Genomic DNA, 22,690 nt, shown 5'->3' with positions numbered 1-22,690 from the left:
GTTCGAGCCCCGCATCGGGCCCAGCTTGCGCTCTCTCTGTGTCTCTCAAAATAAATAAACTTTAAAAACAAATAAATGAGTAAACTTGCAAGGGTCCAGCCAATGAACCTAATCAAGAAAACACTGACCCTAAATTGGATGTGTTGTTCACCAAGAACGCTTCTGCTGTGAGTGCCTGGCCTGTCTGTACAGGGACAGTCACAAAGGTAAGGCGAGACCTACAGACAGCACCAGCGGCATTTCTTTTTATTTCTACTGAGGGATCTGAGAACGTGTCCTGGTGCAAACAAAACATCTTGAAAACGTTTAATTCAAAACTTGGCAGTGGGAGAATTATAGATGAATAATTTATAACACAAAAAGAGTAAAAATATAACACCAAGTATACAACAGAAGTTCGTTATAAGCAAATGTGTAAAAATGTATATTACACAGTGGAGAACGGGGCTGGAACACCTGACCTCAGTCACAAGCTGTATTTAAGGCTCCAGGCCTCCTGTCTCCCCACCTGTGGGGCTGACCTACAAGAAATGGCTGTACACAGACCTAGGGTCGCACCACTGTCCGCTGTCCAAGGTGGCGTGCTTCAACCCTGTGTCAAGTCAACTACCGAAAGAAGCTGCCGGAAGCTAAGTTGAGCTGCTGAGCCCATCCTCAGTAGCCAAAAAAACCTCACCTAGAAGAAAACGAAGAAGAAAGGCTCTGACTTGGGCAAGACTAACTGTGGCAGGAACTGGCCCACGCTCAGTGGGAAGAACGCCAATCATGGAGTCAAAAGAGAAAATGGAATGGAAATGCATCAAATATACCAGTGTTGGAAACAGGGCCTTCACGAATCCCATCTCATTTAATTAAAACAACCTACGCAGTAGATACTTACAGGCTTCTGTTTTACAAATAAGAGACATGATGAGATTCCACCAAAGATCTGGAAACTAGCAAATGGCTAGAATTTAATTCTATGTGCCAGCTGCCAAGCAGATGGTGTTTTTTGGGCTTTCCTCCCCATTCTGAGACCTGATTCTAGGCCCAGCTGCCACTCAGCGTCTGTGTGACTCTGGCAGAAGGGTCTTACAACCTTTCTAAGCCTCAGTTTACCCATCTCTTAAGGCAAATACAAAAATGCTGGCCTACTTCGCAGGGTGGCTATGAAAACCAAATGCAACGATGTCATGTGACTTTTATTAGCTTTAAAACTGTTATATAAATGCAAGAGGTTACTACTGATACTTGTATTTCTAATCTATTTTTTTACTGATACTTTTATTTTTAAGAGACAATTACATTTTTTTAATGTTTTTTTTTTTTTTTCAGAGAGAGAGAGAGAGAGAGAGGCGCAGAGAGAGAGGCAGAGAGAGAAGGAGACACAGAATCCAAAGCAGGCTCCAGGCTCTGAGCCGTCAGCCCAGAGCCCGACTCAGGGCTCACACTCACAAACCACGAGATCATGATGTGGGCCAAAGTTGGACGCTCAACTTGACTGGGCCAGCCAGGTGCCCCAAGAGACAATTACGTTTTCAGACTTCCAAATGAGTTGGTAAGATTCCGGTTTCCAGCAGTGGGTGGAGCAACTGCTCAACATATTTTTTTTTTAGATTCTTAAAACTGTTTTTTTGGGGGGGCGCCCGGGTGGCTCAGTCGGTTAAGCGTCTGACTTCAGCTCAGGTCACGATCTCGCGGTCCGTGAGTTCGAGCCCCGCGTCGGGCTCTGGGCTGACGGCTCGGAGCCTGGAGCCTGTTTCCGATTCTGTGTCTCCCTCTCTCTCTGCCCCTCCCCCGTTCATGCTCTGTCTCTGTCTCAAAAATAAATAAACGTTAAAAAAAATTGTGTTTTTTTTTTAATTTTTTTTTTTTTTTTTTTTTTTTTTTTTAAGTAATCTCTACACCCAACGTGGGGCTCAAACTCACAACCTTAAGATCAAGAGTCGCATGCCCCATCGACGGAGCCAGCCGGGAGCACCTTCTCAACACGCATCAGAGCAAATTCTTTATACCACCATTTCTTGATTAAAAAGTTTTAATTTCACTCTTTTGCCAAAAGGAAATGTTCGTATTCTGTATGAATTCATATCCATTTGGTAATATAAATTCACATCCAACTGATTAATACAGTTCAATGAGAGAAACAGGATCGTAGGCTACCTTTTAACTTTTTCAGGAACAACTCTTTCCTAAAGCAAGAGTTAACTGGGGTACATCTGCGAAGAGAAAAGCCCAAACCTAAAACACAGGACACTTAAAACCTAGAGGAGCCCACAAACTTAATACCTAGAGCCTCAGCCTGGACAGCAGATCTCAAACTTCAGTGGGGCAAAAACAATTCCCCGGGTAGCACGTTAAAAGTCCTGATTACCGGATCTGGACTCCAGTGATTCGAATTCGGTAGCTCCGGGTGGCCTCAAGAATCCGTACTGTTAGCTTGTATCTTCATTCCAAACTTTGAGAAACTCCAGTTAGACAATCAGAAGTAATTTGCAAAGTTCAACTGGTCTGTGTTGAAGTATCTGACCAAAAGCACCAATCTTAATGATAACAAAGATTGTGATGATGATAAAGCCAGCTTTATTGAGTTTAATGTGTTCCGGGCATCGTGGTATCTCCTAAGCACTATTTCATTTAATCCTGGTAAGTACTATTAACTCCATTTTTAAGGAAACTGAGGCTTATGTAGGTCAAGGATACAGCTGGTTAGTAGGGAAACCAGGATTTGAACTTAGCCCGACTACAAAGCCCACCTATTTTTTATCCCAGAGTTCCTCCACCACTCAGAAATGTTGGCATTGGTGGCTGGCAACCGCATCAGTGCTGGTTTCCTAGGAATTTACCATCTGTGAGTGTTCTTTCCTCTGCAACTTATCCGAGCATCCCCACCCCCTCCCCAGCTTTACTGCTATTATTCTAAATGAAGGCAACATTCCAAATGGTCATTTTTTCCTGGACTGTGAGTGGTGGGAGAAACACAGGTAACATTTAGTTTATATAGCAACACGTGGCAATTTGCCGTTAGGCGTTTCTGCCAATTAAATCTATGGTATTCCTTCCAGTTGCCATGGCAACTGTGTGTCACATGAACGTGTGGAAAAGTGATTCCCAACCCTGGATGCTCTTTGATCTTAATTATTACAGGCAAGTTAAGATGAGGAAAATGAACCAGGAGAAAAAGATATACTGGCATCATAATCATCAAGCTAAAATTTCCCCCCCGAAATACTGACACTCCTTTTCTGTATTTTATAGCTTTATTAAGGTCTTATTATGCATTTGTTATGCACAAATTAAAACAAGGCACCAAATAAAAGTAAATATTAAAACCTTAACAGGTACACTATAATACCGTTTCATATCATTTAAGTATTTCATTTGTTTAGGAAGTTTAACATGCATAGCATTAATACGGTACAATTACGAATATGATACATTAATATAACTTATACCTGACTACATATGATTATTATCGTAATTCTATAAAAACTAGACTCCTGCTCAGTATATATAGGGATGTATTTTCTGTCTCCTTCTTCCTCCCTTGTTTTTTCATTTTTAAAGCAATCTTTTTTTAAGCTAAGTTCTAAACCCAATATGGGGCACGAAGAGTTGCATGCTTTACCGAATGAACCAGCCAGGTGCCCATTACCCCCTTGTTTCTAATGGGAAAATCCTACTCGATGACACTTCACCAAACAAAAACTGTTCTAGAAACAAGCCACTTTAAAGTTCAAGAATGACATGATTATGTGTATAGACTGTTCTTTAGATTCTCCATTTTTAGAAATAATTTTAGAAGTGGCTTCTTAAATATATAAAGTTCAGTAGCCTGTCAAACACTGAGCACCCATTCAGAAATACTTTGAAACCTTCACTGCAAAAGATATACCCCTGTTTATGTAATGATGAACATAAATCTGTTTTAGAGCAAGTGGAAACTTCTTTTTGAAAAGGCCGAAAATGATGACTTAATTGTTAAAAGGCTACCTTCACATTTAGGCTCATGACCTGTATTTTATGATTTCATAATATTTCTGCAAGAGCTCTTTTTCTCTTTCGTTCTTCTGCAAAAAGGAAAATAAACCAACACAAAACACCTTAGGAGAAACTACACACAAACTAGCACAAGGATGACTAACAGAAAGCACACCGATTCCCTTTACGACATCCCACGGGGTGATGCTGAACAAATACCCACCCCAGGGTTGCCCACTTAGGGAATACGGTATAGCAGGTGTCCTCGTAACGAAATGTTAACTTCACTAGAAAAATATTTTTAAAAGCACAAATAGGGGCCGCCTGGGTGGCTCAGTCGGTTGAGCATCCAACTCTTGATTTCAGCTCAGGTCATGATCCCAGGGTTATGGGACCGAGCCCCGCACTGGGCTCCACATTGAGCATGGAGGCTGCTTAAGATTCTCTCTGTCCCTCTGCCCTTCTCCCCCAGCTTGTGTCCTCTCTCCCTCTCTCTCTAAAAAAAAAAAAAAAATAAATAAAAAAATAAAAAAAAAATTAATTAAAAAGTAAATAAATAAGCACAAAAAATATCATATTTTCAAATGATCTTTCCAATTTTAATTGCAATTTCCGTGATTCAAGTTCTAGAGCATCTATGTCAGAGAAAACTGAGAACCCAGTGGAGTATAGAAACTTATATTCTCTGTAACGTGAAAACTGTGGACCGCTCAACAAATTGTTGAAGGTGGGATATGAATGGAGGTGGGATAACTCAATGTCCACATGACCAAAAAAAATGAACCTAGGCCTTTACCTCACATTGTACACAAAAATTAACTCAAAATGGACCATTTGCCATTTAAGAAACAAAACAAATGAACAAAAGGAAAAAGAGAGAGAGAGGGGCAAACCAAGAAACAGATTCTCAACTAAAGAGAACAAATGGTTACCAGAGGGGAAGTGGGTACAGGGATGGGGGAAATAGGGGGTTAAGAACACTGAGAAAAGTACAGAATTGCTGAATCACTTTATTGTGCACCTGGAACTAATATAACACTGTACGTTAACTATACTGGAATTATAATCAAAAACGAAATAACAAAAAAAAACAAAATAACAAAAATAACAAAAATAACAAAAAACAAAAATAACAAAAAAAAACAACACAGAGCATAGATGTAAATGTAAAAGCTAAAACCGTAACACTTCCAGAAGACAGGAGAAAATCTTTGTGATTTCCGTCAATATAGACATTTTTGCTCTTCAAAGGACATAATCAAGAAAATAAGAGGCAGGGGCCCCTGGGTGGCTCAGTCGGTTAAGCGTCCGACTTCGGCTCAGGTCATGATCTCATGGTTCGTGGGTTCAATCCCCACATCGGGCTCTGTGCTGACGGCTCAGAGCCTGGAGCCTGCTTCAGATTCTGTGTCTCCCTCTCTCTCTGCCCCTCCCCTGCTCATGCTCTCTCTCTCTCTCTCTGCTTCAAAAATAAATAAACATTAAAAAAAAATTTAAAAAAAAAGAAAAGAAAAGACAACCCAGGGATGGTGAGAAAACATTTGCAAGTCATGTATCTGGTAAAAAACTTGTATCCAGAATATATAAAGAAATCTTGCTGCTCAATGAAACCAAAAATGCAGTGAACTTACGAGCAAAAGATCTGAAAAGACACTTCACCAAATAAGATAAATGAATGGCTAATAAAGAAGATGCTCGTCATTACGGATGCATTAGTCACTAGGGAAACACTAACTAAAATCAAAGTCAGATGTCACTACATACCCACGTAGAGGGCTAGAATCCAAACTACTGATGATACCAAGTACTGGCAAGGACGTAGAGAAACTGGAACCCGACACATTGCCGGCGGGAATCTACAACGGGACAACTGTTCTAGAAAACAACGTGGCAGTTCCTGAAATGGTTAAACACAGAAGCGCCGAACAACCCAGAAACTCACCTCCTACCTACCTACCCAAGAGGATGGAAAAATACGTCCATACAAGTTGTGCGTAAGTATTCATAGCAGCCCCGAAGTGGCAAGAACTCAAACGTCTAACAACTGGTGAGCGGATGAACAAAGTGTGGGATTATCCACACAACCGATTATCAGTCAGCCTTAGAAGAGAAATGAAGTGCTGATGTGTGCTGCAACGTGAATGAGCTTTGAAAGCAATATACTGGGTGAAAGTAGCCAAGTCTCCTTCAGGGGTGATGGAAATGTTCTAAAACTACAGTGGTGATGAGATGCATGGCTCCAACAAATTTACAACAAACCACTGAACTGCTCACTTAAAAAAAATATCGAGACAGAGGGTAGATCAGTAGTTGCCTAGGTCTTTACTGGGAGCAGGAAATGACAGCAGAGGGCATGGGGGACCTTTCTGGGGGGATGGAAGGGTTCTATAACTTGACTGTGGCAGGGCCTGCACAACTCTATCAATTTCCTAAAAATCATTAAGCTGTATACTCACAATTGGGGAGTTTCATATTATGTAAATTATACCTCAATAAAACTCCTAAAAAGCCTTGGGCAGACTTTCTAGGGTCATTACATTCACTTCTGTATGTGCGACCTCATCTTTCTGATTCTAGGGATGGTCTGTGACATAGCTGTGGATAACTCCTAATCTCCAGAAGAATTGTTTAAATCTCTCAACTAGCTGTGTGAGTAACCCAAACAGTCATGCCTGAGAAATTTGCAAAGAGTCAAAATGATGTGAGGTATCTGTATCTCTGAATAAGTCACATAAAAAACAGACCTTTGCCGCTATCATTATGCGTTAAGTACCCATCATCAGCAGCATCATCAAACCCCACAATTTGTAATGCACATTGCAACCAGGCCTGACGTTAGCCCCTGCTCACCTACTGGATCATTCCAGTACTGTAAGTCGGAAGGAAGTTTCACTTTAGTGACGCTGTACCTTGTGGTGCCACAAAATACCCTCCTTTTTCTGAGGCAGGAACAAAAACGCAAGTAGTGCTTCTGGGGTGGGGGCCACCCCCGTGGGTGGTGGGCAAGCTAAAACCCCACGTGGTAACAACGCGTATACTACAAAATCTCCCAGTCAGGCACTCAAATCGCTTTGACTGTAGAAGATCGGATTGGATGATGGCTTCCAACAATTTTGAAGCTACAAATCCCTGAGGAAGAAAATGATAAAATCCTAAAACACTGGAGTGTTTGAGTAAACGGAGGCTTAGAAAAGGAAAGGGATTTTCTACCAGGAGCCAGAATGTTTGTGGAAGGGCCAGGATAATAACCTACATTCAGCTCTGGTTTTTTGTTTTCATGGCTTGACTACTGATTCCAACACAAAAGCATCCTCTGAATCACTCATCACCTATGACTTCGCTCTCCCCCAAAATATTCAAATGCTGGTTAAAAATATAAACTGTGAGGGGCGCCTGGGTGGCTCAGTCGGTTAAGCGTCCGACTTCGGCTCAGGTCACGATCTCACGGTCCGTGAGTTCGAGCCCCGCGTCGGGCTCTGTGCTAACGACTCAGAGCCTGGAGCCTGCTTCGGATTCTGTGTCTCCCTCTCTCTCTGCCCCTCCCCCACTCATGCTTGCGCGCTCTCTCTCTCTCTCTCTGTCAAAAATAAATAAAACGCTAAAAAAATTATTTTTTAATAAATAAACTGTGAGATCATTTTGAAATGCAAACTCTCCTCTCCCTTACCATGGTTGTAGCACAGATCTCATCTCTTCTGGACCAGACTACTGAGGACTGTTCTGTCCCAGGACTGCCCCCATACCAATCCTCTCTACGGAGCTCATCCCCTTCTGTGGTTCCTGGTAAACACCTCTGTGGCTTTCTACTGCTTGCAGGGTAAAGTCCAAACTCCAAGCAAGGGCTTTCCTAACTCCGTAAGACCTATTTTTACAATCTTATCTCCCACTTCTCCACCCAACCAACCACCCTGTACAAAAGTTACGGTGAGAACGTGCAGTTCCCTTCGCACCACAGATTATCATCTTTGGGGACACTTACTATACGCAAAGCTCAGTGTGGAGTTCTCTAACTGCATCACCTCATTTCATCTTCACAACAACCCCATGTGACAGGCAGGTACCCTCGCCACCCCCAGTTTACAGGGGAGGAAGAGAAGGCTTAGATAACTCCTCTGGCTGACTTTCTCCCTATGTCTATAGTACCTGTCCCTCCCGCACACTCTTCCACTTGGCCTAAAGACCCTGCAGCCCCTCAAGTGCTGCCCCCTGCATCTTTTTTCAAGACCCCACTCAACCGTCTTCCTCCAGGTATACAACTCTTTATCCAGAGTTAATAATTCTGTCTTTGGTGCTTTCATGGTACTTTGTATGTTCCTCACTGGAAACATCACACTACATCATAATATCTGTATCCATTCCAATAATATCTGTATCCAATCCAGTCTATCAATTAGAATATGAATCTATCAGAACAAGAATAGCTATTCTCTTAAACTCTTTCTTTTCTCTATGTTTGGCATACAAAGCAGGCAGGTAAATACTGAATGACAAGGTACGTTAGTCTTTATAATGCGTTGTTTCATTCACTCCCTTTCCTTCCTTATATATTCTATTTCCATCTCCACATTCTTAGAGCCTTATTACCTCTGAGCTCTCTTTGGCAATAAATTCCTGCTAGCTTTCTCCCTGGTCACTTTTCTTTCCAATTCTCTTCTTTACCGATGGTGGATTAACTTCCTCAAAACACAGTTCTGCTTGGCTCTTCTCTATTCAAAAATATCCTTGACTCTGTGGTGCTTACCAAGGAATGTATAGATTCTTTACTCTAAATTCAAAAGTGTCCATGACCCAGGCTTAATGATTTCACTTTAACTTGATCCTCCTCCTACACTAAACAGAATTATGTTCCTTCCTGTTCTCTCAAATCACATAAAAGCCCTACCCATCTGACCACTGAAACTATATGTATAGACATTGCGCTTTCTTCAAATGAGATTCAGTCACCCTTACTCAGCATTCCTTGATTTGATACATGCGTAAAAACTACAACTCTTCTGAAATCCCACAGCAAATGGTTTTGCCTCTTTCGTGGGATTTAATCTACATAGTTCCAATATGATTTGCATACATCTTAGCTCATTTATAATGTCCTCGACATCCTTACAGAGCTATATCTGAGTGTCTTACGCCTGGTGGGTGCTCAGCAAGTTCGCTTTGTGCAATCCTGAATGAACGCATAAATGTTAGGTCATCCTGCAACCTAACTAAACTAAACTAAACCTAACCACACTCTCATGCTTTAAAAAAAAAAAAATTGGGGCGCCTGGGTGGCTCAGTCGGTTAAGTGTCCGACTTCGGCTCAGGTCACGATCTCGCGGTCCGTGAATTCGAGCCCCGCGTCGGGCTCTGGGCTGATGGCTCAGAGCCTGGAGCCTGCTTCCGATTCTGTGTCTCCCCCTCTCTCTGACCCTCCCCCGTTCATGCTCTGTCTCTGTCTCAAAAGTAAACATTAAAAAAAAAAAAAAATTAATGTGCAATCAAACTAACTGACTGAACATCTTCACAGTCCTCCCTAAGACTATAACACAGTGGCATGTCAAAACCATTTCTGGAAAAATCTGACCTTAACTGGCCCATGTCTCAAGAAGTCAGGTCGATCTAGGATGGGAACATCATCTAAGTGGATAGTAACCATCACACAGTGACAGCCAGTGTTCAACACTGGGCCAAGTGCTTGCTAGACCTAATGCCCCTGGTTCCTACAAACATCCAAGGCAGATGGAGCTGTCCCACATTCTGCGCTGGGGAGACTGAGGCCAAGGGAAAGCTCAGCAGTTTGCTCCACTGGTGGCTCTCTTTGGAACAGCAGAGCCGGGATTCACACCAAATTAAAAACACCTACTGAAAGACTAAAGCTCCCTATTAAGGAGTTACAACAGACTTTCATCATTTAAAAGAGCTTCATCTATGGCATATTTCAACACTACCACACACTTCTGAATCTATACTGCATGACTAAGGACAGGGTCCCTTTCCTATTCGCTATTTCAGGCGATGGAATTACCCTGTGACTTGGTAGGAAAACCAGCGAAAACATGCTAAATTCCTGTGCCTGTACATTTATCAGGGAACAGGTAGCACTGTCCACAAGCATCCATGCTAAAACTGCATTTCCGGACCAAGTAACAATTCTAGGGCATCCTTCCAAAGTTATTCTTACAAGGAAATTTACCACTAGGTGGCAGAAGTATAAAGTTAACGCAGTGATTTCTCTCTAGTGAGTAGCGGGACATGTTCCCACCCTTTTCACAGTAACAAAATCCTGTGAAACTGCTAATGGTTTTCCAAAGATTATTTTGTCACCTTGAGAGTGGCATTTTATACATAAATGGTTCTACATTAAACTATTCTCCCTTATTGAAAACTGCATTATAATATTTATTTTAAATATCATAATATACAGATTTCAACCTTTAAAAAACTTTTTTTAACGTTTATTTATTGTTGAGAGAAAGAGAGAGAAAGATACAGCATGAATGGGGGAGGGACAGAGAGAGAGGGAGACACAGAATCTGAAACAGGCTCCAGGCTCTAAGCTGTCAGCACAGAGCCCTGGGCAGGGGGGAGGGGGGGGGCGCTCAAACCTACAAATCGCAAGATCATGACCCGAGTCGAAGTCGGTCGCTTAACCTACTGAGTCACCCAGGCGCCCCTCGACCTCTATTACATTCAACACTAACCACAGCTTCAACTAGCTCTAAGCACGTAAGTAGAACCATACTATCACTGAATTAAATAACCCACTGTATGTTAAAGTACATTGAAACTGAAATTTAATTTTGTGTAATGTTATACAAGATGGCCAACAAGTGCTTTTAAATTACAACGGTTGAGGGGCGCCTGGGTGGCTCAGTCAGTTGGGCGTCCGACTTCAGCTCAGGTCATGATCTCGTGGTCTGTGAGATCAAGGCCCGCATCAGGCTCTGTACTGACAGCTCGGAGCCTGGAGCCTGCTTTGGATTCTGTGTCTCCCTCTCCCTCTGCCCCTACCCTTGCTTGTGCTCTCTCTCCCAAAAATAAACATTAAAACATACATACACACACACACACACACACACACACACACACGAGGAAGCTTAAGTTTGAGAAAATAAATCCAACTTAAAAAGTGATAAACATCTGGGCACCTGGGTGGCTCAGTCGGTTAAGATGTGACTTTGGCTCAGGTCACAATCTCACAGTCTGTGGGTTCGAGCCCCATGTCAGGCTCTGTGCTGACTCAGAGTCGGGAGCCTGCTTCAGATTCTGTGTCTCCCTCTCTCTCTGCCCTTCCTCCACTTGTGCTCTGTCTCCCTCTGTCTCTCTCTCTCTCTCCCTCTCTCTGTCTCTCAAAAATAAATAAATATTAAAAAAAGTTTTTTAATGCGATAAACATCTTGAGACAAATCTGCAGAATTATCTATCCACACATGTGCACTTTTGATCACTTGTGCCCTGCTTTGTATCTTCGGTACAATTTCTTTGTGGGTAGAAATTAAATTATATATATTATTAAATTATTAACTATGTATAATTAAATTATATTTAGCAAATATACGGGTAAACTATATAATGATCAAAATAATTCTGAAAACAATATGCATATGTTCGCTTAATATGCACTCAAGAAGAAAATGTTTTAATGATGATTTTCACTAATTTCATTAAGTAGAAAATAAAATCCCCACCTTTCACATAAAGAAGCCTCTAGAACTCTGCAAATCTTCTATTTTGGAGCAGGGGATGAGAGTCTGGGCTCCTCCAGGAGCGATGAAGGGGGGCTCTAAACCATCTGTGGGACAGGTTGGATGTGTGGTGGAAGGAATTACACGTCATCTTATCATCCATCAGAGGAGTCAAGGAAGCCCGGCCCGCCTCAGGCTTTGGCCGATGACGTACAGCAGAGCTAGCAGAACTGGAGCTCCTTCAAAGGCTGGCAACTAGTCTGGTGTCCTTACAACTGTTCCACAAGGCTTCTTTGGAAATATGCAAATGAGCAAATGGCCGTCAATATCTAAGACCTCTAAAGACACACTGGCCCTGAGGTCTCCATACAAACTCACATCTACAAAGCCTCACTCCTCTGGCTGCCTCGGGGATGCTTCAGGCTAATTGAGATCTCCGCAAAGTGACCCGCGACAGGCTTTCTACTTCTGAAGACTCTCTGAAAAGCAAAAGTGAAAACATACGGTCCGGAGGCTATCCTGGCTCCCAAGTTTGCAAAAGCGGCTGTGTAATCCCTCACCTACAGACATTAAGACAAAACTGAGGTCCTCTCCAAGGATCCGTGGGAAGGAACAGTTGCCAGGGGATTGTTTTCCATGGCAAGCACCAATTTATACCTATAAAACAGTCTAGAAATATACTTGGAGAATAATTTGCAGTATACACACACAGATGCGTTTCCTCATCCTTTAGCTCTGTACTGTGCTGAATGCATTTATAAATGAGTGAAAATTACAGAGTCAGGCAAAGTTGTCTGGATACCTGACAGGATATGAAAAGAACGCTGCTCCCGTAGCCTTGACAGTTATTAGTTGATTCAATTCATGCGACGCTTACGTTCTCTAAAAATAAGTCAAGTAACCATCATAAGAATTTCTTTGAACCATCATCACTCGGAGGTTGACAGGTATCAAACTGCACGTTTCTAATTCATTCCTAGGAAATAAAAGAGACTTCGAACGGGGTCTTAACGTGAAGCATCTCATTTACGTGTACTCTGTTGGCAAGGGTACAGAGACCATTTAAAACACAGAGAAGAGAACTATGGGAATACAAAATGTTGCGAAAATCAAATTTCTGAGAGCCCCTGCTAGCCGCATAGAGTGGACAGAGGTCTCTATCAACTACCCCCCACCTCCACCCCCCAGAATCTACGATGGGGTTGGTGCTCAATGGAATCTGCTTTTGAATGAATGGTGTGGTGCCGTCTCAAGGAATCGCACTGGGTGGCAATTTATTACAAGAGAGGCGGAGATGACTGTGAACTTGGTAAACAGCAACCTGGCAGGAATTTGATGGCAGTGCAATTAGCACGGGGCCGCCTGCTTCTACGGCAGGTGAAGGCAAGAGGGTGAATGCCAGCGGAAAACACCCCAGCGCACCGGCAACCCCCGGGAGACACGAAGGGTGACGCTGTGACAGGTACCCCGTGTGCAGCCGGTCACCTCCAAGGGGCCCCCGCCCGGCCCTTACCTCCTCCCTCCTTTCTTCGGGACCCGACACCAGGTGGGGGCTCAGCCGAGGGTGGCTGCCGACGCTGCCGTCGTCACTGCCCTTGTCACACGTGGCTTGCGCCGAATCCTGGGAGGACGCGGGCCCCTCCGCCCTCTCTTCACTGTCCACTGAACTCAGGGACAGCGCGCTGAGACTGCTGGGACACGTGGCGTTTCCTGCGCCCGGGCTCTGAGGGCTGGGGGGCTTGGGCGTGGTCGGCCTTTGGGGGGTGAGCGGCTGCTCCGGCTCGAAGGTAAAGCGGCTGCCAGCTTGGCGTCCGCCCGGGTCCTCGGCAGCCGGACTCGCCGAGGCGCTGCCGGCGCCAGGACCCGCGCTCGCCGCCGCCCGCGAGCCTGCGGCTTCGGGGGGACACGCGGCCGCCGCCGCGTCCACCGGGGGGCTCCCCGCCCCCGCCGGGCCACAGCCCGGGGCGGCGTGCGCGCCTGCGCCTGCGCCTGCGCACCTCCTCCACTCGCGCTCGGCGCTGGTGGACACGCGGCGGGAGTAGGCGTCGTGCAGCCTGCTGTGCCCCTGCAGCCTCCGGCTCGCCTCGCCCGGCGGCGGCGCCCCGCCCCGGGGGCTCTCTCTCCGCCAGGCCGCGTCCGCGGCGCCGCTCACAAACCTCAGGACTCTGTCGAAGTCCCTGGCCCGCAGCGGGCTCTTCCAGCGTTTCGTCCTCCTCTCGGCCCCGCCGAACTTCTCCGAGTCGGCGGACGAACTGCTCAGCGTCCTCCGGGGCGCGGGCTTTTCGGGCGCCCCCTTGAGGTCCATGAGATTCGAGGTGGACTTCCGTTTGAAGGAGCTCTTCTTCAGGAAGTTCAAGTTGTCGGTGCTCTTGCTCTTCCGGTAGACGATGCTGTTGTTCTCAGAGTCTTTCACTAGAATCGCACGCGGCGCGGGCTCCCGGGAGACGGGGGCCAGGGGCCCGACGTGGTTCTGGGACCCCTGGCGCTTCTCGCCCTCCAGGAAGCTGATGCGGCCCAGGCCGTAGGCGCGGCGGATGCTGCGGGACCGGTGGGTGCTCCTCTGGAAGGCGTCGTCGGCCTCCTCGGGGTCGGAGCAGTCCGACGCGCCCCCGGGAGCCGCCTTGGCGGCGGGGTCGCTCGCCGGCCCCGAGGAGGGGCCCCAGCCGGTGTGCGTTCCGGCGGCAGCACCGTTCGGGATGGGCTTCCCCGGGTCGCGTTCCGGGTCGCCTTCCTTTGCCGCATCTGACCCCTCTCGGTGCTGAATTCCCTGAAGGACGGAGGACTTCAGTTTTTTAAAAGACCCCATTTTCCGGAAGGAGGCAAGGGCGTTCCAGGTGGAGGAATTTCCCATCAGGACCATGGAGCGGGGCCTTTCCGGGTTGGCGCCGGCCCTCTTCCTACTCGCGGAGAAGAGGCGGATGAGCCTGGCAGGGCTGAGTCTGGCCTCCGCGGCGCCTTCCGCGTCCCCGCAGGGGTTGCTGCCGCAGCCTCCATTCTGACACGCTGGGTAGGTCACCATCGTGGGGTCTTTGGAATCAGAGACGGAACAGGGGATCGCGGCGAGTCGGCCATGGCCGTTCCGGGCTGTTGTCATGTTCTCGGGGCGGCGAGCCCGTGGCCACAGGGCAGCGGGGTTCAAACCCACATGCACATCTGTGTCCACAGGCCCCAGGCGCAGACCTTCATCTCCGAGGCTGCTGCCGGCCGGGCTTTCGCACCTGCTGTGCGCATCAGGCTCCTCGGTTGTGGCCACAGCCTGGAGCGGAAAACAAAGCCGGGATTTAGTCATTTTCCTCCCACGGAAGAACCTCTATGAACAGCGGCTTCTCATTTTGGCTAATAATTGCCGGGATGAAAGAAGCATGCCTCATGACAGGGGTTGATCAGATCAAAACTGTCTTAAATTAGGGGCCCCTGGCTGGCTCCGTTGGTCAAGTGTCCAACTCTGGCTCAGGTCATGATCTCAGGATTGAGGAGTTCGAGTCCCGCGTCGGCTCCCTGCTGGCGGCGTGGAGCCTGCTTGGGATTCTCTCTCCCTCTCTCTCTGCCCCTCCCCCACCTCTCAAAATAAATAAACGTTCTAAAAAATTTTTAAAAACTTTTAATTAAATTAAGTTAAAGTTTTACCTTTCCTAATTGATTTCACAATGAATTAAAAGGAAGAATGCAAACATACATTCCTTAAAAAAAAAAAAAAAGATAATTATGGGTTGTGCAGTCAGTGCAAAGGTAAATCCTTGAACCCATTGAAACTTGTTTAAAACTTTTGAAAAACTGCTGGAATGCCAAGGCCAAGGCGTTATTCCACACTGGGCCTTCTCTTTATTTGAACTGGAAGAAATTCTTAATTACTGAATAAAAAAACCCACCAACAACTATTTCAAAACGTGTTACAGTAAAATACCAACCTATGTTAAATTTCACGCAGCTGATAGGCATACTGGCTACAAGAACCAGTGTAAGGAGCTGTAGCAAAGACCAAGATGCTGTCAGCTGCCCACTTGTCTACAAAAATACCCAAAGTGCTACAGAGAAACACAAGCACAAGGGACAAGCTGAGGCTGCATGTATGAGGTCGCGCTTTGTAAAGGAAACAGCATTAGTGAAGGGCCTCTGTCAACAGGATTCGTATTGGCTGGGGGATGGAGGGAGATAAGGATATTACTTAAATATTAGAAATTCAGACACAAAACTTCAAATTAAACCAATGTTGCTCCTTCGTCTTTCCCCGTGCCCTCAATTAAGGCTGCCACACACCTGCAGTCCATGCTGTCTCCCCCAAGTGAACATGTTGCTCTCCTTCCTCTCTGCCCATTAGGCCACGGCCTGCTCAGCCTTGGTGGGCCGGCTTAAATGTCACAGCCACCCCCTTCTCAATTAGTGATTAGCCAGTGAAGAAGTGTAGGGAAGATGGCGATATTCACCATAAAAGACCACCACTCGCTAAGCGTTTACTACATGTCAGGCCCCTGTGCTAAGTGCTTGTGAAACGACCTGCCACTGGGTACTCCTATTAACCTGTAAGATCAACAGAATAATTTCCATTTTATAGATAACCAAATGCACACTTGGGCAGGGGGCGCTGGGGGTTCCCGCAGCTGCCTCTTCGGAAGCCTATGCTCCTCTCCGCTACTTTAAACTAATGAAAAAAGAGAGAGGCAGTGCTGGGATAGGAACCCATATCTTGGTGTCTGACACCAAGTTCAGTGCCTCGTGACATAACCCCAAGTCAAGTCAAATCCCCGAAGTCCTTATGCCAGTCAAGGCCACTCTTCCGAAGGCAATATTAAAGGCAGAAGAAGAAAAGGAGCAGACATTTGCATAAAAACCTTAAGGTTAAGTCCCAATTTAGCTTAGTCCTCTCCAGCGCAGAAAAAAATGTGACCTCATGCAAAGAGGTCTCATCTGATTCTACTCTGTAAATTCTCTCATGGGCTCATTTTTATTTGCCCTTACATGGAGCTCCCTGAGGGATTCCCAGGGAGATTCCCAGTTCAAGGGCTGATTCCATCTGGGACGAGGGAGGCTACATAGGCTTATGTGGCCTGGAGCCTTTCTGATGTCCATTTACTCAATTCCATTACTCAGAAGCCTAATGGGACTACCACATGCCTCTGCAGTTTAATGTTCTAATGGAGAAATTAGGGATCCTGAAGAGCTGTGGGCTGCATTTGAATGAGCCATTCAAGAAGCAGAAACTTGAATCATCCTAGCGTTGAGGCTGGATGTGAAATCTACAAACGATTGCAAAATGAGTCTCCCACTGAGTATCCCATCCACCCTCACCCATTCTGAGAGGGACAGGGGACTGTGGTTGTTTCGGCTTCTCACAATCTCGAAACGAAGCAGACAGTTTATGCAAACATCGAGTCCAGTCACAGGCACCGACTGATGGCATATTACACAATACTAATGGCCTTGTTGTGACTTGCACTGGATGCAGAGGAGCAGACACGCTCCTTCTCTTGTAATCTGGCTGGACGGAGACAACCCGAGGGCATTGTGAGACCTTTTATAACGAAGGATGAAAATGTGTCAGGCTGCCCCTGGAGTCTCCAGGGGTGCAGGCAGTGCTCGATTTTAATGTTGCGTCAGTTTGGGAATGTTCTAGGACAGGCATGGGGGCAGGCCCAGGTTTTAAGCTCAGTGCCGTCACATGAATCTTGAGTACCGTCATCTGAGTAATCTGTGCTTCAGTGCCATCTATCCAAGAGCAGGTGCCAACATTTACGTCTACAGTAGATCAACCAATTAATTCATGAACCTCTGCTGGGTACAAGGATATACAATATAATTGGAAGGATGGCTCAGTGTCATGAAGTAGTAGAAATTAAGGCGAAAACAGGTTTAGAAAAAACCACATCCCTTTAAGTCTAACACTTTGAGACTGTCTACAGGTGTCATCATCTTTGGGAATCCCTTCCTGATGCTCCTAAAATTAATGCCCCCTTACTCTGTGGGTTATGGGCATCTCACCAAATTGCTTTACCAAGACATATTTATAATGATAGGTTTTTATGGCTGCCTTCAGAACAAGACTTCTATGAACTCTTTGAGAATAAGAACGGTGTGCCACATGTAAATTATTTAAGTTTATCTTGATGTAATATTGTTATCTATTATCCTGCCTTGTCAATGTCTATGCCAATGTAACAATTCGCCATATCCCCACATATCTTTCCAATGTGACGATGTTTAAATTTTTACAACACTAAAAAGTCTAAGTATTTACTTAAACCTTAAGTTACAGATCTAGTAAAATATACACAATGCCGAGTTTCTGATTGGGGCAACATGCTTTTTAAAAGACCAGTGACTTACTATTTCGTTCATGCAGCTGAACAATGTGATTGTTGTGTGCTGCTTGGAATGAAACTGAAAATCACGGAAAAAGGCTTTTCCTGGAATTTCCGAGAAACATACCAAGTAGCATTATTTAGAACTAATACTTTGACCTCTATTAACTAACAAGGGTTGTGATTCAATCACTGGTTTTGTAGTAAGTCTTGCAAATTGTGGGAGCTCTGCCAGAGAGATTTATGAACAGAATACAAGAAGAATTTTAGATGGGAATATTGTGAAATCCATTGTCTACAAGCTGGATTCTGGGGTGTATGAACTTTAGAATAGAACATTTCCTTTCACTCGTAATGAGAATTCTCTGAAAACAACTATGACCAATAATTTTTAAATATGAATTTAGAATACTTGAATTTGAAACCCAGAACTATATACCAGGTTGAATGTACGTACAATTTGTAACGTGTTCATGTAAATTACAGAAAACGTGCCACTGGAGGAAAATGTATTGAAATCTGAAAGTCTAAATCTTTTGATCACAGCGCAGTAGAAGATTGCCTTTGGGAACATCTAACACCTAGCTGTAAAGATTAGGACCCTGGGACCCAGTGGTTCTGAGACACATACTCCTCGTCAGGCCACTACGGGTGGAAAGCACAGTGGAGCGGGAATCAGAGGGACCAGGTTCGGGCCCAGCACTGCCTCATGCTGGCCATGCCTGGGCCCAGCAATGCCCATACCTGGGGGTGATCCTACAGCACTTCCTTTCCCTCCAGATCTTCCTTGGTCACCAAGTTTAGAGATTCTAGTCCAGTCTCAACAATCCATGCTCAGTGTGGCTGCCGCAGCCTTATTTCCAGCCTTTTTAGGCCAGTGCCTTCCACTTGGACACCTGCATTAGCCTCCTGAAAAATCTCCTGCCTTCGCATCTGACTCACCTCCAAGCTGGCCGGCGTCCTTCCCAAAACACTGCCAACGGAGTCCTGCCACTTCATCTAGTATCCCCAGCTGCCACCTCTGAACCTTGAGAAGATGTCAGATCTCAGCCAAGCACACGATCCCTTTCACTCTAGCCATGCTGAATTATTTACAGTGAGGCTTTCTCATGCTGCTGTGCTTTGGGTTATTTCCTTGTTTGCTCTGATTTTCTCCAGCCATTTCTGTCTCACTGTATTACACGGAAGCACAATTCCCAGGCTCCTCTGACAAAGGGCTTCTGGCCAAGTTGGCCAAGGGTGGGGATGATGTGTGTGGGGGGAAGGTAGACACCAGGGTATTTCTCTCTGCATGGGCTACAGCAGGGCATTTCCAGCAGCCGCTGGTCTCCTCTTTTGCTCCAACTTCTGCTGGCCAGCTCCTCCCTCCTAGGTCCCAGCTCCCACCAGGGGGCACCAGTGCCCTGCTCAAGTAGAACCAGCTCCCCCCTGATCCCCCCAGCCTCTGGGTCAGTAGCATTTTCCTGCCATTATTGTTCACCTGAGTTCCTTTCTCCTCTTTTGTTTCTCGGCTGTGTAAGAATAATCCTATGTTAGATTCTCTGTGTGAAACACCTAGAGATGTTTCTCTCTTCCTGATTAATATGTGCTCTGCCTAATTAACTTTCATTAATTCAAATCGACCTTTCCCTCAAGAAACGCTCTTCTTCCTGTCCAATTCAGATGCCATTTCTCTGTGGTTTAAAAAAAAAAAAAATTTTTTTTAACATTTACTTACTACTGAGAGACAGAGGGAGACAGAGCATGAGCATGGGAGGGGCAGAGAGAGGGAGGGAGACACAGAATCCGAAGCCGGCTCCAGGCTCTGAGCTGTCAGCACAGAACTGGACGTGGGGCTCGAACTCACAAACCGCTAGATCATGACCTCAGTCGAAGTCGGAGACTTAACTGACTGAGCCACCCAGGCGCCCCTCTGTGGTCTGTTTTATACATTGGCCCTTCTCAGCATTTACCTTACTGCTCTGTAATTCTGGTTTCTCAGTCTCCCTTCTCTGCTAAACCCTAAAAAGGTTGAAAAGTCAGAAACGAGGTCTTATTTAACTCTGTGTTCTCAGCATTCAGTGGGTTATTGAATACCTTAGGTGTGTTAACATAACATGTGGGGCCGGGTAGCTCTTAGCCATGAGGGCTGTCCTCTGCACTGCAGAATGTTAGCAGCCTCCCCGGCCAGTGCCTTAAAATGATGCCATTAGGAAAAAGAACTGTGAGAAAGTTCTGAACACCATAGAAGTGCTATTAATTAGCTTCAGAATGGTGTCTCTGAAACTTGGAACTTATCAGTTTCAATCACAACACAGTGTTCTGTATACTGTGATGGTACTGATAAGCCAGTTTTTAAAATACTAATACAGTTAGCAGCTAGTTTCCTGTGGTAGAAAGCTCAACTTAATGTTTATCTTCCATTATCTTAATAGTTACATCTGTGTGGATGTTTTTTATACATTCAGTGAAAAGGAAAATTTAATACACTGTATACAGTAAATACTGACATGTTAATAGTTACCCAACTGATCACTTTTTAACTATCAGTACAAGTACTTCATTTCAGTAGGTAATCAACTTTATCCAAAGTTTACCCATTTGAATGCTCACATTACACAAAATATACATCTGAATTAGTAGGACAATTAAGAATTTTATAAACATTTCATAACACACTTAAAATGTTTTCTAATGTTGGGGCTCCTGGGTGGCCCAGTCGGTCATCTGACTTCAGCTCAGGTCATGATTTCACGGTTTGTGAGTTCGAGCCCTGCATCGGCCTCTAGGCTCAGAGCCTGGAGCCTGCTTTGGATTCTGTGTCTCCTTCTCTTTCTGCCCCTCCCCTGCTTGTGCTCTGTCTTTTTCTCTCTCAAAAATAAATAAACATTTAAAAAAAGATCAGATGCTTTGGGGCACCTGGGTGGCTCAGTCGGTTGAGCATCCGACTTTGGCTCAGGTCATGATCTCATAGTTCGTGAGTTCAAGCCCCATGTCGGGCTCTGTGCTGACAGCTCAGAGCCTGGAGCCTGCTTCAGATTCTGTCTGTCTCTCTCTCTCTCTCTCTCTCTCTCTCTCTCTCTCTCTGCTCCTCCCCTGCTCACATGCTCTCTCTCAAAAATAAATAAAGATTTTAAAAAATTTAAAAAAATGTTTTCTAATACTAATGTTGAAATGTATATATTGATAACATATACTTCCATCTATCTGTCTCAATACTAATCAGCAAAATTTGAATTAAAAAATGTTCAAAGAGGGTCCAAAGGAACTGTGATTATTAGGAAAGTGACTTTCTTCTGTAAAATTATACTTTCTTTTTTAAGTATAAAAGATTTATTCCATAAAGTATGTCTTGGAAATATGTGATACAACCCATACTCTAACACTTTCCCTACTCTTAGTTCAATGAAACTATTTTAATGTATTAAATGTAAAACAAAAGTGAGTTGGCATATATATTAAGCTGGTGCAGGCCTTTATAAATCTCTTTGTCCAGGGAATTAAAGCTAAATGCATTCATACTTGGGTAGAGAATAAGATGCTCTATTTCACACCATATATTATCATATTAGCCTAAATCAGGTCTAGCTATACTGTAGTCTCAGTACCCGAATCATGAACTTCTATGTCAACCAAGATGGCTATGAAAAAAGACACAGGTATGTAGCAAAGACCTTCTGATAAATATTAATTTCTAAATATTTGACAACGATAAATGCTTTACTTTATTGCCATTACGTAGAATTGTATTTCCAGTAAGTTACAGCTTAGGGATTGCTAAAAAGAAAGCCCCCTGGTCGTAAGTCTTTCTCAGATGCTGAACTGGCCCATTTTATTCTCCGTCTTTCTCTTCCTGCCAGGTCTCTTCCTTCTATTATTCATTCCACTATCTTTCCCAGAACCTCGCTGAAACCAAGACTCTGAGCAGAAGCTGGAAATTCTAGCACCCTGCACTATATGAACAGGCTCTACTCTAACGGTACAATAGGCAATGTGTTTCCCTACAGACTCTGCCCCCCCAACCATACTTAAAAATAGTTAATAGTTAACCATAAGTTACAACATTTCCATAGCAAAATATATCTAAGACTCAACTGTGGGTTCTAGTTCCAGGGAGGAATCTGCTTCCCACCCTCACAGTCCTTAATATAAGATACTCTCCCTCTCTTCAACCTCTCACGTCCCCTCGGACATCTCAACCTCCGTGTGTACATGTCTGTCAAAGGAAAAATGTCCCTCACCCGTGGATCTGGTATCCTTAGAGTCTCTTCTGTTGAAGAATTGGGGGAGGATGCCTCAAAAAAGCCAGAGCTCTGGCTTCGTTTAAATATCCAATCACTGAAGTGTTTAAAAATGGGAAGTGTACTCGAAAAGGGAACTCTGGATGAGACTGAACCACTGTGTCTATGGGAAAGGTGTCAATTCCATACAAGCCGTGTGATTGTCTTGGCTTGTCTTTATCTGGGTTACTAGGCTAAACCACATTCCTGTGGGTGAGACGGGGTTTCCCAGTGGGGATAGGTGCTTGCTCTGTCAGTCCCGTGGGGCGGGAGGGGTGGAGAAAATGAGGATTTGCCAAGGCGGGCCTTAGACCAAAGAGAGGAAAACCTTCCTTTGATCTCTGAAATTGGGGGTCAGGCAGGGATAGCAAGACACGCTAGAGTGGGTCTGGATGTGGGGGACAGCTGACGCAAGCTTGCCATCACTCCAGCACCCAGGAGGGTCCCAGCCTCCGAGCCTCTCCTTCCCCTTCCTCCGCTCCCACGTTAAACCTCAGAGCTGAAAGGCCCC

At 45.1% G+C, this 22,690-nt stretch overlaps 1 protein-coding gene across 4 annotated transcripts in view; it reads right to left on the bottom strand.

Moving 5' to 3' along the window:
• The window catches only part of SPATA13 (spermatogenesis associated 13), a 150,638-nt gene that overhangs the window by 68,285 nt on the left and 59,663 nt on the right, over positions 1–22,690 (bottom strand). For 3 of the 4 annotated variants that reach the window (XR_009611583.3, XM_078446452.2, XM_060637514.3), the window contains exon 1: positions 13,138–14,832. Coding sequence is in view for 3 of the 4 variants with exons in the window: in XM_078446452.2 (XP_078302578.2) it covers positions 13,138–14,718 (1,581 nt within the window). In the remaining variant the exon portion in view is untranslated. Of the gene's footprint in view, positions 1–13,137; positions 14,881–22,690 lie in introns of those variants that run through there. The other variant, XM_060637513.3, reaches the window with a different exon arrangement.

The sequence above is a fragment of the Panthera onca genome, chromosome A1 (genome assembly GCF_046562875.1).
Source record: "Panthera onca isolate mPanOnc1 chromosome A1, mPanOnc1 haplotype 2, whole genome shotgun sequence".
In the NCBI taxonomy this organism is placed as follows: domain Eukaryota; kingdom Metazoa; phylum Chordata; class Mammalia; order Carnivora; family Felidae; genus Panthera; species Panthera onca.
Note: the sequence above shows the minus strand (reverse complement) of the source record. Positions and strands in the feature narration are given on the sequence as shown.